Below are 16,225 nucleotides of genomic sequence, written 5' to 3'. Positions count from 1 at the left end.
GAGGCTCTAGTAACCATCACAGTGGCACATATCAAAGAAAGGGACAGGCCCTGACGTGGTCCACACCTACGTTGGTCCTGAGCTATAGCGGTTCTGCATAGACATAAACCCCCTCAATGAGATCATTAACAAGACTGACTACAGAGTGGAGCAGTTGTCAGCCATACAGATGACATGTACACATCGAGCTGTATGCTAAGAGTGAACGAGACCATCGATTCACACCACACATGATAACGAAGAGAGGGAAGATAGTCAGAACTGAGGGGAGTGAACTACCAGAAAGTGGTTAAAATAGTCCTGAGCAAGTCGCAACTCAACCAGACCGTGTGGTACCCATCAACAAGCTTTTGGCCAAAAAAGTTGGAGTAGATGTAAACTTCTGACCACATCTGTAGGTCTAAGACTCTTTAAGCTTCGCTCAGGGGCAAACACTAAGAGACAGATATTTTAAAATGCTGCATCTTCAGTCATCTCGACTCTTCTTTGGTTTCATTCTGATACTCAGATCTGGGACGCACCCAGTACCAAGGACAGTGGTGTAAACGTGCCGTTCACCAAAGATAGCTCAGAGCTTATTATTCAGACCTCACCATACAAGCAGTCCCACAGGTACTGTCATATAAGGAAAAACATGAAACACAGCAGTCGGATGAATAAACCAAATCAAGCCAAACAGCTTCCTCTGACTGGCTTTCCCAGAAGATCTCACTGGAGGTGATCAATCCGTATTACTGTAATCACTTTACAGTATTTTATACCAGACAACAGACTGAAGCACAGGATCAAACGTTCATATTCCATAAGTTTTGTTCTTTTTCAAATTTCCAAGTACGTGCGGCTGTGGCATAGATCCTCGACAGGTGAAAAACAGGAAAGCTCCACATACGTTCTTTGGCGTCTTTAGGAAAAGCTTCTTTAAGATATCAACCGTGCTTTGTACCACGGTGCCTGAAACGTGACGCACGTCTGCTGGTTTACTTCAGCTGGACTCAAACAGTTCAACATTTCTCCTACTCCATCCTGTCAAGGTGTAACGCATCAGACCGTCGTCTGCGCTTGTGATGGACTGACAGTGACGACCATCTGCTCAGCCGAATAACGGACAAAATCCTCCTTGTACCTCGTGGATTAAAGTAGACGAGCAGATATAACCACAGCCTCGGTTTAATGTGATTTATCTGCTGTTAAGTTGAATTTCCCTCATGTTCATCCGAGTAGGATAGAGTTAATGTCGTTGGAACAGATATTTGGGGGGGTTTCCACCCAGTTTCACACTTTTCTACTTAATGCATAATAATTTCTGATGTAGGGATCAGAGAACTGTGGTTAATGCCTTAAACGCAAGAATACCCTTGTATCATTAAATATGAAAGGATAAATTCTCTGATACCCTAAACTCTGCAAAATCTCAGGCTGCCTGATCTGCACATACCGCACTCATGTGATGAAGATGATGTAAATCTTCCTTTCTCAGTTACAAACTTCTAACAATGGAGTTTTTACATGTTTGAGTCCTCGTTTGAATCAGATCTTAGTTTTTGTTAATGAGAAACTTGTTTCACATGTACCCAAGCTGCAGATGCCACAGTGAGGGTTAAGGAATTCCTGGAATTCTTTCTTCAATACCGAATATTGAGCACAACCGCTAATAACATGCCTGTCCTACAAAAAAAAACCCAGCTAGGTTCTTAAACGTGACACCAAGAAATGCTCGAAGGCAAAGCAGAAGCAGGAAGTCGGACAGACCTGCAGGCAGATTGCCAGGTTGACCCTGCAGCCGAAGGAGGTGCTGACGGCTCGGGGGTGGAGTCCCAGGTCCTTGAAGAGTTTGGAGAAGGACTGCGTCAGGGCTATCCTGGGACGCTCCTCTGCTACAACCACGCAGGTCCTCACTCGAGACAAGTCCAGCCCTCGAGCCTGACGGGACAGAAAGGATTTCACAGTCAGAAGGTTTGTCGGTCGTTAAATTCAACCAAGGTTTCCGTGAGACGGAGCCGCCCGCACCGCTTTACCTTCAGCGAGTCCGTCTGCAGGCCGAGGCCTTTGGTGCAGAGCTCCATGACGCTGTAGGAGCAGAAGGTGTCGCGAACTTTGTACTGACTGACGGCTGACAGCCAGAGAGCCGGGTTCACTTCCAGCTCGGACGGAGGGATCAGGATGGACTGGTGACCTGAGTACACACTGCAGAGAGGAGAGCGCCGAGTACGGCGAGGCTGCACGGTTACATGATTAAAGAGCTACAAACATGTCAGTCATGAATACAAAGGAAAACACAAACTAGTGATTATTAATTATACTGAAACTTAAAGAGCAGAGAAAACAGAAACAACCTGGTCATATAAAAGCCTCAAACAGGAACATTCAGAAAGTAAGAAATGCTAAAAACTTCCATTTTAGCTCTAAATAAGAACTAGGAACTACGATTGCCGACCTGCAAAGGCACCAGAGGACAAAGCCCAGGCCGCAGTACGGGTCCAAGCAGATGGCGACCTCTCTGGACGGGTAAAGCTCACACTGCAGCTTGATGGAGCGGCAGAAGGCACTGGTGGCTGTGTGAGACATCTGCAGGAGAAAATCTCACATGAAAATCTTCTTCTTTGTCAGTGCACTTTTTACTAAAAAAAATTATGAAAGTAGGCTTGAAAACTCTGTGCTGTTTATTTGTTTCAGTCAGTGGAGACCTGTGGAGATCGTCTCTGTGCTGCTGGGAGGTTTTTCAAGCAAAACTGAGAATCGGCTGTGGGGTTTTCAACTTGGAGCAAAGAAAATCCAAAGGATTGAGACAAACCTCTTTCACTGGTTGAGATAAAAATGATTAATGAACTAAAAGTGAATTAATTAGCATAACAACAGTCTGGAGGCGGCAGTGGCCACGTGAACTGGCGGTCTTGTTTGCGCCCATTGTGTTTCGGCACCAGTTGCATCGTTAATATCCCGGCTTTGACTGATTTGCTCATTAAGCACAGTGGTTAAACATAATGGACGGGAAATTTAGCAGCACACGAGAAAATACGCTGACATTGTTTCCTCCTGTCCTGCTCTTTTTGTCATTCTGATTAGTGTGTTTTTCTCAAAGAATTCATTAATGAGGTGTGTGTGTGTGTGTGTGTGTGTGTGTGTGTGTGTGTGTGTGTGTGTGTGTGTGTGTGTGTGTGTTGCATACACTCACAGCTGGTGTGAACAGTATGAAAATTAGCATTTGTGGCAAACTGAGCACAAAACAACGAGCAGAAAAGAAACAAAGACACGATCGCACCATGTGAAGCTGTGTGAAAGTAAGAAGTGGAGGTTTGGTTTCAGGTAGGAAGGTTGGTGGTTTGATGCCTGGCTCCTCTAGTGTCCTTGGGCAAACTAATGAAGTTGCGTAAGTACTTGTCCAAAAATATAGCTGCAGCAGTGTCAATCGTTACTTCAGCCGTGTTGATGATTCAAGGAGAATCGAGCTTACCTCCACCATGGAGGTCAGGAGGACTCATTACCTTTTGGAGATAATCAGGATCTCATGTCTTTATTTCTTTACAACAGCAAGAGAGCAAAATTTGACATTATGTGTCATTTCATCACAAACGTGTCAATAGATAGATATGTTCCTAGTGATCGGAGGACTTAGATCCCAGACACAAGCAGCAGGAGTGAGCTTCCTCTGGACTCTCTCTTAGAGACGGGTGAGGAGCTCAGTCACTTGGGAGGGACTGAGCGCACAGCTGTTTCTCCCCCGCATCGAGAGAAGCTGCTTGAGGAGGGTTCAGACCTCTGATTAGGATCGCTCCTGCATGAACTGTTTCAGGCATGTCCCGCTAGCAGGAGTCCTCGGGGTAGACCCAGGACAAGCTGGAGAGGTTTATATTTCTCAGCTGGGACTGTGGACGTTATCTGGACTATCTTATCAGGAAAAGCCGTCTAATTAAATGATTTTGTTAGTTTGTGACATTTTCTGATATTCTTTTCGATCAGCAAAACTTTAGGAGACGAAAAGTTTACAAGATAACTTCTTTTACTGCTTTAGTTTCTTTCGATTTTATGGAAACAGATTTTTAAGTTTACGTTCTCTCTCTGTGAGCATCCGCAGGCAGATTAGAGGCCAAACAGGAAAATGACTTCACTTTCACTCAGACGCACACACCAGATGAACAGCAGCAACGAGCTGAGCACAGGATGGAGGTTTGTTTTACTGCAGTGAATCAATAATCACTTTAATCTTTAAAATGTCACCACCATCTATCTGCTCCCCTCGAACAGACTTCCAGGCTCCGCTGCACAAAAACACGTCAGCACTTCCTCCTGTTTTAAGCTTTTCTTCAGCACCACACGAATAATAACAGAGTAAAAATCTCTTCTTGATAGAAGAAGAGTTTCAAAATAAAAGTCTCTGGCTCTCCTCCAAACCATGTGTTTTTTCTGCTGGGAATAACTGGAGCTATGCTGCTAATGTGGATAAACAACATTAAATGTCATCATTAGCTGTGTGTTGGTGTAGTGTGTGTGAGTGTGTGCTTACTTTGACTCCAGCGAGCATGCCGGTGGTGGAGACACTGAAGTCCAGGTAGGCCAGGGTGTCGGGGTTGGACGGTTTATACAGCAGAGGAGGTTTCTTCTTTGGCAAATCGTCTAAAGGAAACAATCAATTTTCTCACGTCAGAGATGATGAATTATAAAATACACAGCTTAGTGTTAGTTTTATTACTCAGTCACTGTTTTTTTGTTTTTTTATTCACATTGATCACCTGTTCATTAACCAAACTGTGTTTAATCACTTGCAGGGTGCCCTCAAAAAACACATCGCCTACCTGTGTCCATGACAGGAGGCCAGGTCCGGACATCCACGGCCGCCGAGGCTTCTTTGGACCTCAGCAGTTTAGTGATGACCTGCGTGGTCATCACGCACACCGACCGGCTCACCTGCACGATTCAGCGCGCACAGATCATTCATAAAAAACAGATCAGCAGTAACTGAACGACTCCAACAGTGCGGAGAAATAATCGCTCCTCAGCTCAGCTTCACCTCCCGTTATTCACACGATTCATCTGTTCACTTTTTCTTGGGCTGGTTTAATAATAATAATCTTATTATAATGATCACAGTGTACGTATGCACGTCTGTCCTCTAACTCCTCCGAAACATGTCATTCAATCTGGATGAAACCTGGAATATAAACTGCCAAAGGTGCCAGGATATCAACGTCTATGTAGCTTTTGGAAATCATTTTTATAACACTCAAATTAAACGGATTATGTCCACGTCACAACTATTTCGTTGGCATTAAGTCTACGTTACGACTTTTAAGTTCCCGCCTGAAATGCACTCCTGGGCTTTTCAAAGTAAAACAACAGCTTTCCCAGAATTTTATGTTTTTAAGGTCGTAAAGTTCTGGAGTGAGAATCTCAGGAATGAATATAGTAAATATTAAAAGTTTTCAGTTTTAAGTTATTGTGACTACGTCATCTAAGAAATCAATATCTTTTATATTTACAGACACAGAAAAGTAGATTTGTAGGTAATTTGGCCTTTACTTAAATGAACAACTGTCTGTGTGTTTCTTTTATCTTTTTAAACCCTCGCCTACATCCACATGTCAGGTTTTCTTAGAAATACCTGCATCTGCTAAGAATAAACTGCTGAAGCTGTCAAAATATTCTCATTAATTTTTAAATTAAGAAAACAGGAAGTGAGGTGTAGAGGGGGCGGTGACTTGCACCTACATGATCATTCACGTTTTTCTCAAATACTTTAACCACAGAGTAGTGATTAGAGCCGTCACAGTGTTGGTTTACCTCCACGATCATCTTGACGGTGGGCAGCGTGGTGGCGATGTTTTGCGGGTGAGGCGGCCGCACCGTGATTGGCACACAGCCGGCGTAAAGGCAGCCATAAAACGCCACGATGAGGTCGATTCCTGGGAGAGGATGTAGAGATGAGAGAAGAAATAAGAGGGGGTGAATTTGGAAAACTTAAATTAGTTACAGGTATTAAGGTGCCGTATACTGAGCGATGGACCCTCGGGGCCGTTAATTGAATGCAGCTTTAAGAAAATCTGATCGTGTCGGGTTGTTTTTCCTGCACGGCTGCGTCTGTCCTACTGTGATGGACACGGCGCGCTGTGTCTCAGAGGGTAATTACACTTCCTGCGTCCTCCTTGTTTTTCCCCGCGGCGCTCTCTTCGATCTAACCGAACTCACTGAACATGTTTGCCGCGTCCTTCATTCCTCATTTTAAAACATCCCAAGTTTGTCCTTGTTAAACGTCAACAATTTAAAGGATCGTTAAAAAAGTCGCATTTAACCCATTTTAGTACAAGTCGTTCTCTAGAAACTTCATCCATCCTTTCATTTCTTTTGCTTATATAGGGCAGTCACTGAAAGTATAATAAGGTTATCCACTCAAACACTTTATATGTTGTCATAATTACAATGACGGTTTTTCGCTCGATGCCCAAATAATTATTATTTTCCATCGTCCCAAAGAAGCACTGTGGAAGTGTAACTCCAGCTTGTGGGAAATCAAACATGCATCATTTTCACATTTTTTTCAATTAATAAAAAACGAGCACTGCTACATTAGTGAATGAGTAATAATAATTGTAAGATATAATGCATAGGCACAAGGGGCAATTTTATACATAAGTCTGTTTATTTTAATACTTTCTGAACATTTGTCAGACTCTGTTTAAAAACTTCTACTTATTTTTTTTCAATGCACAACTTTTAGCATCAGATAATTTTACAGAATGAATGCTGGTTACAGCCTGTGTGGTATTATGTGTGTCCTGTAGTTGCATTTAAAATCATTTTCATTTATTCATCTGCACTCTGTGTTTTTTGAACTTCAGTTAAACAGAAGGGAAGAAAAAATGCATTCAAATGAAAGATGGTTTGATTTTTAAATTAATAGATGCTCATTTAAAATCATTAAAAACAGATTCCAAATGACAATTTCTGTTATAAAGTAAATATTAATAAACATTAACATAAGCACTGGTCTAAATTATTATTTTTGGCATTTTTGTCTTTTCTTTCTAATTTTTAATTGTTTTTAATAATAAAAAAAAGGTCCAATCTGCAATCACAGCAATAAAAGACAACTGTAGGTCAAAGATTCAAAAACTAAAATGATTAATGTGTAACCTTCAGTTCTCTAAAACCGTTTCCTAAGTCTGTCTGCATCGATTTGTTCATTTACCCAATATATTCGTCATAGAGGGTCGGGGCTCATATTGCTCCCGTTATGTAACAATAGCTGAGTCTGTGTGTGGCTCCGAATCCAGGTACATCTGTCCATGTAGTACATTAATATTAATCAGGACACTTTTCCAAGCTTTTTTTTTTCCTGGTTCAGATCAGCTTTTATTTTGAAAATTTGAGGGATTTCAGTAAATCTATGACATCCTGCAGTGTCACCGCAGAGACACAAGTACAGCAAGCTGACCTGCTGTCAGTGTTTACCTGGAGGGTAGACCAGTGCAACGTGGTCTCCATCCTGCAGGTGGCCCCGTTCAGCCAGCATGGCGGCGATCTTCTCTGCTCTCTTGTGCAGCTGAACACAAGTCAGAGAGCTGGCTATCGTACCCTGGGGGAGGGGACACACACAGAAGATTGACACATGCAATCAGCAGCGTGCATCAGTAAGTGTCATGTCACATTTTCCGTTGCAGCATCTCAGCGGTGAACAGCTGTAAACAACCCGGCGGATCCTATTGCCATTATGCAAACTAACAGTGGTGAACACCTCCCAGCCCGGATTCTTTTTCTTCAGCCAACACAGAGCAGAAAGAAAGACCTGCATCTTCTTTTCATTTCTGCCTCCCTTTAAAAGCACACGCACTGCTTCAAACAGCCCAACTGATTCCTGTTAAAGCTCCTTCCCATGTAATACATACACGTCACCTATACTTCAGCTCCTTAAGTCATTTTCTAGATTATTTAGGAGTTCTATATCATAACATATGATTTATATCACGCTTTAAAGCAAACCTTTGAGGCAAAAAAACAGAATAATGTAGATTTAATATTTTAAAGCTTTAAAATATTATTATTTAAACAAACTATGAAGCTCTGTCTGCCAAGACTGAGAAAGATAAGCCATTTCTGAACACCCCTGCTGACCTTATCATACTATTTTTGGTAAGATTCTATAAAATCAATATCATCTCATACAGTGTGAGTGTGTGTGTGTACTGTGAGGACTCACCCTGGAGTTGAGGAGTGTGTACAGGACGTGGTCTGGAGTGGTCTGGGCTCTCCATTGTAACACCTCAGACAGGAAGAGGAACTAAAAGACACAATCAGTAAAAACAATGAGATTATAAATTGTAACCATAAATAATAACCATGAAATATCCAGCAGAGCAGCACTCGACATTCTTTCTGAATTTTCAATCTGAGAAATGGATTGAAGGAATCATTCTAGTCTCTTTGAAACCCAAAAACATAACAAAAACAGTGTACGCTCAGATCATCTGTGCTGAAGGTGACCGGGGTCGGGCTGGAGACGTGCGGGATGCTAGCAGAAGTATCGGAGCTGCTGCTGCAGCAGAGAACCACCTCTGATGGTCCTTGGTGGAAACGACTGGACAGAGACACCGGGATGGCAGGGATGGAAGCACCCGGGTCTCGCAGCTGTTTCAGTTCATTTCAAGTAAATGCAAATCCCAACAACAGTGTGAAGGTGCAGACCTACAACATTAGAGGGAAAACCCCTCCAATCACACAATCCTCTACTAGCAAGCACCAATCACAGCAGGAAGGAAAACCTCCACATGGCCTGTCCTCAGTCCCAATACGCCCCCTACTGAACATGTTTGGTACATACTTCATCAGAGGCAGCCAAACTAACGACCACTGCATAACTGTGAGTTGCATTTATTCAGGAATGGAGAGCAGCTCCGGTTAACAGCAATAACAACAGATGCCATGTGCAACCCAACATGACATGTGCGGTCCAGGTTTAGACAGACGACTGCTTGCATCACTTGTATTAAACATCTGTCATACACATATATTATAGTGTCAGTCTATCAAGTTGTTACATATGTTAGAGGTCTGGCAAATGCATGTTTTTTTATTAATGGAAACTCACTGCATGTCTTTTTTTAAGACAATATTTAATTTACTAGAAACTCTGAATGCACCCCAGTGACCCCAGACCTGCAGCTGGAAGGACCGATGCTTTAAAAATGCAACAGAGTTCAAAAAGGTTTTTGAATCAAATTGAGTGAACGTACAAGTGGCATACAAACAGCCAAAGTCAGCTGCAAAACTGTCTAAATCTCAGCTCGTGAACAGGTGATCAGCTGACTTGAACATCTTAAAATGTGCATGAAGATGCCCGTGAATAAAACGGGAGATTGGAAGAACTTTTCTCAGTTATCACCACCAGTAAATTCTTTAAATGGCAGCATTTTTACAGCTAAAATATCACCACAGTTTATCACGCGAGCACGTTTTCTTAGAAACGAGCCCTGTGACGGCAACCAATAATGGCAAAAACTCTGCTCCCAATATGTTTTACAGCGTTGGAGCTCTGCTGAGACGCAGACCGAATGCTGATGAAGTATCCTGATAAAATGAGATCTTGGCAGCTCAGTGACTCGACAGCGTGCGGGGAAATTAAGGTGATGCACTTAATTTGTCAGAGAAATACGGAGGAAGGAGGGCGATGTTAGTGGAAAGGCAACAAGATCTTCATTCTTCACAAAAACAGAGACAAAAAGCGAGCGTGATGGAAATTACAGCTGGGAGGAGAGAACGCCTCGAGACAGGGCGAGTTTGTTTCTGGGCTCATGAATTTTTCAAGATTTGCTGCTGGAGTGAAAGTCATGCCTGTTGAGCTTTGCTCTGCCAGAGAACATCACTTTATATGTGTGTGTCTGTGTGTGTGTTCATGCTGCCAGACGCTTTGGTGACAGATGAGAATTTGGCTTTCAGACTCTTAATCCTTCGACCGTAAAACAAATGAACCTCTGCACCGCACCGTGTCCGTCACATCTGGGAAGAGGCCGGGTGCGCTTGATTTGTACTGCAAATTTCACCGACTGGGACCAGCTACACAACACTGAATTACACTGCTACAGAAGCTTTAATGGTATGTAAACTGTTGCTCCTGCAGCTGCAGAAGAGGAGACGAGGTTTTTTCCTCATCGACAGAGCCCACGGAGGTTTGCTCGTGGACACTTTTTCAGCTGTGAGGAAAGAATACGGCACGCACTGAAATAAAGGAGAAGCATTCTGGTCAGATTTCAGAGACCCTGAGATCCAAATCCCAGATGAGCCCCACTCTGTTCACACCCTGAATACAAAATAGATCAGCCACATTTGATATTTATTAGGACCAGTGAATTAAAAGTAACACATATTTTGCTCTCTGGAGACTCTAGTGATGAACCTGCTGACTCAGAGAGAGACAGACAGTTGAAGGAAGATGTTTTTTTAAAGCCTAATCAGGTGCTGATTGGAGCAGATGATTATTGATTGAAACTAACCCGAGCGGACAATCCAGAGGAGGTAACAGCTACTAACCTGCTGTACGGGCTGTGTGTTTACCTTCTCGTACCCACAGGATCTCTCCCACCTTTCTGCTTAGCAAATGAGGATAATCATTACAAAGTCTGAATAATCTTTAATTATAACTTCAAAGCTGTGCGCCACCTCAAAGAAAAGCACTTCATTATAACGCTGTATATCAGTAATTAGGACATCTTTAATAATGCCAGCAACCTTTATGATAGCAACAACGTTTTTAAAAATGTAATAATTTGTAGCAAAACTTCAGAATGTGGTAACAATGAGTTCTGTCTCAGCCCCCCCATCATCCATATGTGACTGAGACTAGGGCTGTTCGATATAACGATATATATCGGATGACGATATAAAAACGTCCATCGTTTCATTTTACGCTATCGTTTGTTTCGTGCTGTCGCAAAATAAACTGTTTACGGCAATATTTTTTTCATCGTTTTGATGGTCACTGTAGTGGCTATATTCATTTCTTAAAGTTCTCTCTTTCTCTTATATTTAATATAACCACACTACAGACGGACAAGCGCCTGTTTTTATGCGTTGTCGTTAGCAACAACGACGGTAACACCTTCGCGTGTCCGCTTGTTTATGTTCCACATAAACCTTTCACAATAAAGCTCAAGATCCTGTTGAGACTTTTCAAAATAAACTGAATCACGTGAAAGAGCAGATTATTTACGGATGAGAAGTAAAAAAGAGCCGCCAGGTGCTAAAAAATAAACCTTAGACTCAAACGTTAGAACAGGCTTTCCCCCGCAGCACACCGTGTAATAAATACTCACAAAGAAAACAGCGGCCGTTACAACTTATGTCTAAAAATGTATAGTTTCATGCATCGGTTAAAACACTCGACTCCAGCTACATGACGCGCAGCTGGAAACACTTCCCGCAAGTCGAGCTGCCCGAGATTCACAGAGTTTACAGAAAATGTTAAATTTTTGTGATTTATATCGTTATCAGGACGATAGATGTCTTATATCGGGATATGAGATTTTGGTCATATCAGCCCTAACAGACTCATTGTTACCACATTCACATGTCAGGCCTGATCCTGGCACAAGACACGTCAACACCTCACACAATGAACATTCTCAGATTTCGAAGTGTACATTTCCAGATTTTATTTATATAATGTATATCATTCACTCACTGTATATAATGTTCTGTCTCTTTTTGCACAGTCGAGGAGCGTATCAGGACACATTTCCCTGCGTGTTGTACTTGTATAACTATGAATGTGACAACGAATCCTGAATCTTGAAGTTGACAAATGGAAATGTTACAAATTTGAATCACCATCTTAACAGTTCTGGTGTCCACAGACAAAACAATATTTTAACTCGTGATTTTTGTGTCCAGCCATTATTTCCTGATTATTATAGTCCAAAAATAAATAAATTAATAAAACAATCCTGATAACAGTTATTCGCCCATCAATTCTCTTCTGCTTGGCCAATTCAGGGAGGTGGAGGCTGGAGCCTCTTCCACCTGTGAGAGGTGGGGTGTTTTCAGCCTGTCACAGGGCTAACACAGAGACCATTCACAACCACATTCACACCTATGGCCGTTTTAAAATCACCAGTTAACCTAACCCCACTAACTGCATGTCTTTTGACTGTGGGAGGAAGCCGGATTACCCGGAGGGACACGGGGAGAACATGCAAACCACACGGAAAGGCCAGATGTGCATCAAACCCAGTGCCGCCGCGCTGCCCATCTATTAGAATATCTATAGAATCTATAGATATATGAAAAAATAGCAACAGCACTATCAACTAACAGACGCTCACTTTGAGTTCAGGTTTGGTCTCCACCGACTCCTGAAGGCGTCTGTCCTCTGATGAACCTCAGAGATAAACCTCGGTGGGTTTATCTCAGCGTGTCTGCTCGAGCAGAAGTTGTTAAAGCAAATCCGCAGACATAAATATGATGAATCCTTTCGAATAACAGTAAAATGTATCTCGTGTGTGAAAGTAAAATCCATGTGTGTGATTAATGCTGCTTTCTTGTGGTTTTTAATGTAAGCTGTGAGCAGATTAATGCCTCACTTATCAAAACTGTTAATTTAAACGACTCTTCAAACACTGCGGTACGACCCACAGCGTTCTGCTGCTGAAACCATCGCTCAGCTCCAAGTTTGCAGTTTCGATATTATAACCCTCAGAGTCTGGCTGACGAAAGATGGCGTCATCTGCTCGCCACCAGCTTCACGCATGGCAGACCTCGAGGGGGTGCAAAGATTTAAAGGAGGTCTCTCTGCTCTGATGAAAACATCACTCAGCTGCTTGTGGGCTCAGCTCTGAGCTTTCATGAAACTTTCATAACAGCAAATTAGAGTTTGCTTCCGTTCCAGCTCCCTCATACGTTGCCATCTGCTGCGTGGTGAAATGTCCTAAACACCTTGCAGCTCCGTGGCTGCACGTGTATTAACGAGGGGGATCCAAACGTTTGCTTTACACAAGCGGGCTTTGTGCTTAACCTTCAGGAGGAGGGTAAAGTTGTTTGTTGCTGTTTGTAAAAGATGCTTTGGCCTGCAGTTAAACCCGAAGCCTGGAAGAACTGGAACCTGCCTGCAGATAAAGCTCGTGTTATCTGTGAGAGAGGGGGCTGGCATGCTAAACAGCGACACAAAGAGCTTCTGTCTGCAGATACAAATCTGGTCTCGTATTGTAGCATTTTATCAGCATGTGAGCGAGGGTGCCGAATTCTCGGGCTAAAACACCGAGTTGCTCAGTTGTATCTGATGTCATTATCAGAGAGGACAATCGCTTCAATGAAACACGACACAGCAGCCACCTGGCCGGTATTACATCACTTGGATGAAGAAAACTGCTAAACCCTTCTAGTGGCATCTGTTGCACTGCGCCGACTACGAAGCTAGAAAACTGTTTGTATGGTGGTCTGAAGTGAGATATTACATTTTTCCTCTTAGGCTATGTTGAATTTAATGCCAAGGGATCATTTTGAGGTAAAGATGCAAAGACCTTCAGGCAGGATCAAAGCCTCAAACAGCCAAACAACTTTAAAACAACCCAACAACTTTGGGTTCTGTTATGTGTGATTTTATGAGGCTGTATCTTTGCACATTTACCACCAGCACGGGCATTGCTATAGACCAGGCAGTAAGACAAGGTGTTACCCTGACCACCGAACCCTAAAATCCCAAAACATCACAGGCATCTGGGGGATGTGCCAGAGAGTTTGATCCACAGGAGCCAAAGGACCTGCTGCCAGTGTCCCAGTCACACAACACAGGACACAGCCAGCGGTCCCACATCCATTCCCTGAAGGGTAAAAGGTGTTTCACAGCACAATGTTAGGCAGGTGTTTTTAATTATGTGGCTAACATGTGCACAGTGTATGCACAGCATTCAAAACAAGCCTGTCGTAGTTTTCAATTCCACTTAAGAGCTATTATGTTTTTAAAAAATCTTTTGGCATTAGAACCTGGAAATAAAAGCTCCTTTTTGGATATTACTGAATTATGGTGACCATTGTATGTGTGAATGCTGAAATCAGCATTTGCCACAGATTTTATTCACTTTGATTGTTAGGGTCTGCAAAAAGAAGCCTGAGTTATTAGAAAAATAGAAACACTTGAAACTTGCTGATAGAATTCTTGCAAAGAAGGACACCCCCCTCCTTTTTTCCCCAGTGGCTCTAATCCTCTTCCATAAGTTACAGTTTCTTCTTTGTGTTTGTTTGTTTTTTTCATGCTGCTTTATGGAAACAGCCGTAATGAAATAATAATTTTCCATGAAGTCATGAGACAAGCAGTCCTGTCTACAGAGGCTGAGCTCATCCCAGTGTGAGCGTTTAGTGCTCAGTCAACCATCGCCGGGCAAATCAACGTTATTAGAAGAGGAATGTGAGAAGACACTCGTAGTGAATCATATTTTACTCTCTATGAAGTTACACAGAAAACATTTTAATAAATACAGGAAGTTGGGGTTGTTTCACTCATCCGCACAGAGGGCCTGGTTTTCAGTGGGATGGACATGGAGGGAGGAAGTGGGGTAAAGTGGAGCGATGAATGAATGAGCGGATCAGACAACAAATGTCCCAATAAACACAATGATGATGAGGCCAAGCAGCAGCAGTAAACACAAACCCTACGTCCTGATCCTTCTCTAGAGTAAAGATGGCGTCACCCTCAGCACGCTTCAGGATTTTCACAGTAAAAACTAAAACACAAACACACTCTTCAAATTAAACCTGCCTTCAAAACATCAATCAACGCATTTAAAGCAAATATGTAACCCGTTCCTGGATTATTCTGCAGTCGAGCCGAGCCGCAGTTTGTGTCCCAGTCTGAGCGGATCATCACTGCTGGGATCATCCCAGTTTCATTTGTCATTACTTTGTGAACGGTCTTATTTTAGCAGAGTTTCCTAAGTGGCAGAACAGAAATCTGGATGTTTTAGGAACATACGGGAAACTGCTGATTTGAGATTAAATATATTTAAATTGTGAGAAGAAAAATTACAAAAAAAGTTAGAATTTGATGTGAATCAATTGTTAGTGCATAGCTTCTCAATAAGCAGCCTTAACCAACCAAGAACTCAAGGCACTAGTGTTTCTATATCTGTGGAAAACGCCTCTATGCTGGTGCTCCTCCTGCGTATGGACGCCTGTTAACTTAGCTGTGGTCTTCTCGGTTTAACTTGTGCAAACGCTGTGCAACGACCGTGCAGTGAAGAAACAAAAAGAAAAGCTTGTGTTTTAATGTCGGCTTCACTTCTCCTCACCTCGACAGTCGTCGATAGGTGTCGTAACCTTTGAATACAGCTGTATCTACACACACTACAGGAGACATCTCATCTGTTTGTCGGCATCCAAACACACATGCGGCATGTTGAGAGCGAGGCTGAGGCTGCAGCAGCCTCCCAGCGCGCTGCGGTGGAGGTGGTGGTTGTTATTATTTAGGGCCTGTCTCTTTTCATCAGAGTCTACAGAGTGTGCGTTCTCTGCTGCCGGCTGCCTGACTGACAGTGTTGGGGAGTAACGGAATACATGTACCGCCGTTACGTATTTAAAATACAAAATATGAGTAACTGTATTCCGTTACAGTTACCGTTTAAAAAGGTGGTATTCAGAATACAGTTACTTTGTTGAAATAAATGGATTACACTGCGGTACTTTCCTGTTTCATTTTGTCGCGGGTCAGGACTGTTTGGGTTTTGTTTGACAGCTACGTTCTTTCGTTCCAGGCGGCAGCGTTACGGTTGCCATGGTTACAGGGTGACGCGCTCTCTCTCTCTGCGACTGTGTGTTTCCTGGGTGAGAGAGCGCCTTTTTGTTGTTGTTGTTGTGCTAAGCTAACAGGCAGAATGCTACAAGCATAGCTCTAAAGAATGTAGCATCATGGGCAGTATAGTCCGTGTTGCAGGGAGAATGCACTGCCATACACGTTATGTGTCTGTGAGCGCGAGGAGGGAGAAAAAGGCGAGTGGAAAGGTACGAGTTGTCATCGAGCAAAAACGGGAGCTGGAAACATGTAAATATAATAATAACCACTGCAGCCAAGAAGAGTGCCTGACGAGCCCAGTTGTAAGTAAGCTATTAAGACTCGACTGTTCGTGTTTTCCTCCGAAAACAATAAGTTCCGTTGGAGCAGCCTTTCAACGCCTCTCTCTGTCTCTCGCAAGAAAAGTTGACCCACACAACAAAGTAAAGCTATTTTTCGGCTACGAGCCGACAGGGACCCCGC

At 42.9% G+C, this 16,225-nt stretch overlaps 1 protein-coding gene and 1 long non-coding RNA gene across 6 annotated transcripts in view; one reads left to right on the top strand and one right to left on the bottom strand.

Annotated features, from left to right (window-relative positions):
• The window catches only part of LOC146687076 (disco-interacting protein 2 homolog C), a 208,411-nt gene that overhangs the window by 10,442 nt on the left and 181,744 nt on the right, over window positions 1-16,225 (bottom strand). For all 5 annotated transcript variants that reach the window (XM_085439203.1, XM_085439204.1, XM_085439205.1 and 2 more), the window contains 8 exons: window positions 8,189-8,269; window positions 7,444-7,567; window positions 5,776-5,897; window positions 4,791-4,902; window positions 4,502-4,611; window positions 2,435-2,565; window positions 2,016-2,184; window positions 1,750-1,920 (listed from right to left, as the gene is read on the bottom strand). In XM_085439203.1, the coding sequence (XP_085295329.1) occupies window positions 1,750-1,920; window positions 2,016-2,184; window positions 2,435-2,565; window positions 4,502-4,611; window positions 4,791-4,902; window positions 5,776-5,897; window positions 7,444-7,567; window positions 8,189-8,269 (1,020 nt within the window). The remainder of the gene's footprint in view (window positions 1-1,749; window positions 1,921-2,015; window positions 2,185-2,434; window positions 2,566-4,501; window positions 4,612-4,790; window positions 4,903-5,775; window positions 5,898-7,443; window positions 7,568-8,188; window positions 8,270-16,225) is intronic.
• LOC146687077 (uncharacterized) lies at window positions 3,490-5,543 on the top strand. Its single transcript, XR_014916409.1, has 2 exons — window positions 3,490-4,164; window positions 4,764-5,543. It is a non-coding gene; the product is annotated as an uncharacterized LOC146687077 (long non-coding RNA).

The sequence above is a fragment of the Copadichromis virginalis genome, linkage group LG18 (genome assembly GCF_057382275.1).
Source record: "Copadichromis virginalis isolate Kocher_CV1m ecotype Utaka linkage group LG18, C_Virginalis_male_GT1.1, whole genome shotgun sequence".
In the NCBI taxonomy this organism is placed as follows: domain Eukaryota; kingdom Metazoa; phylum Chordata; class Actinopteri; order Cichliformes; family Cichlidae; genus Copadichromis; species Copadichromis virginalis.
Note: the sequence above shows the minus strand (reverse complement) of the source record. Positions and strands in the feature narration are given on the sequence as shown.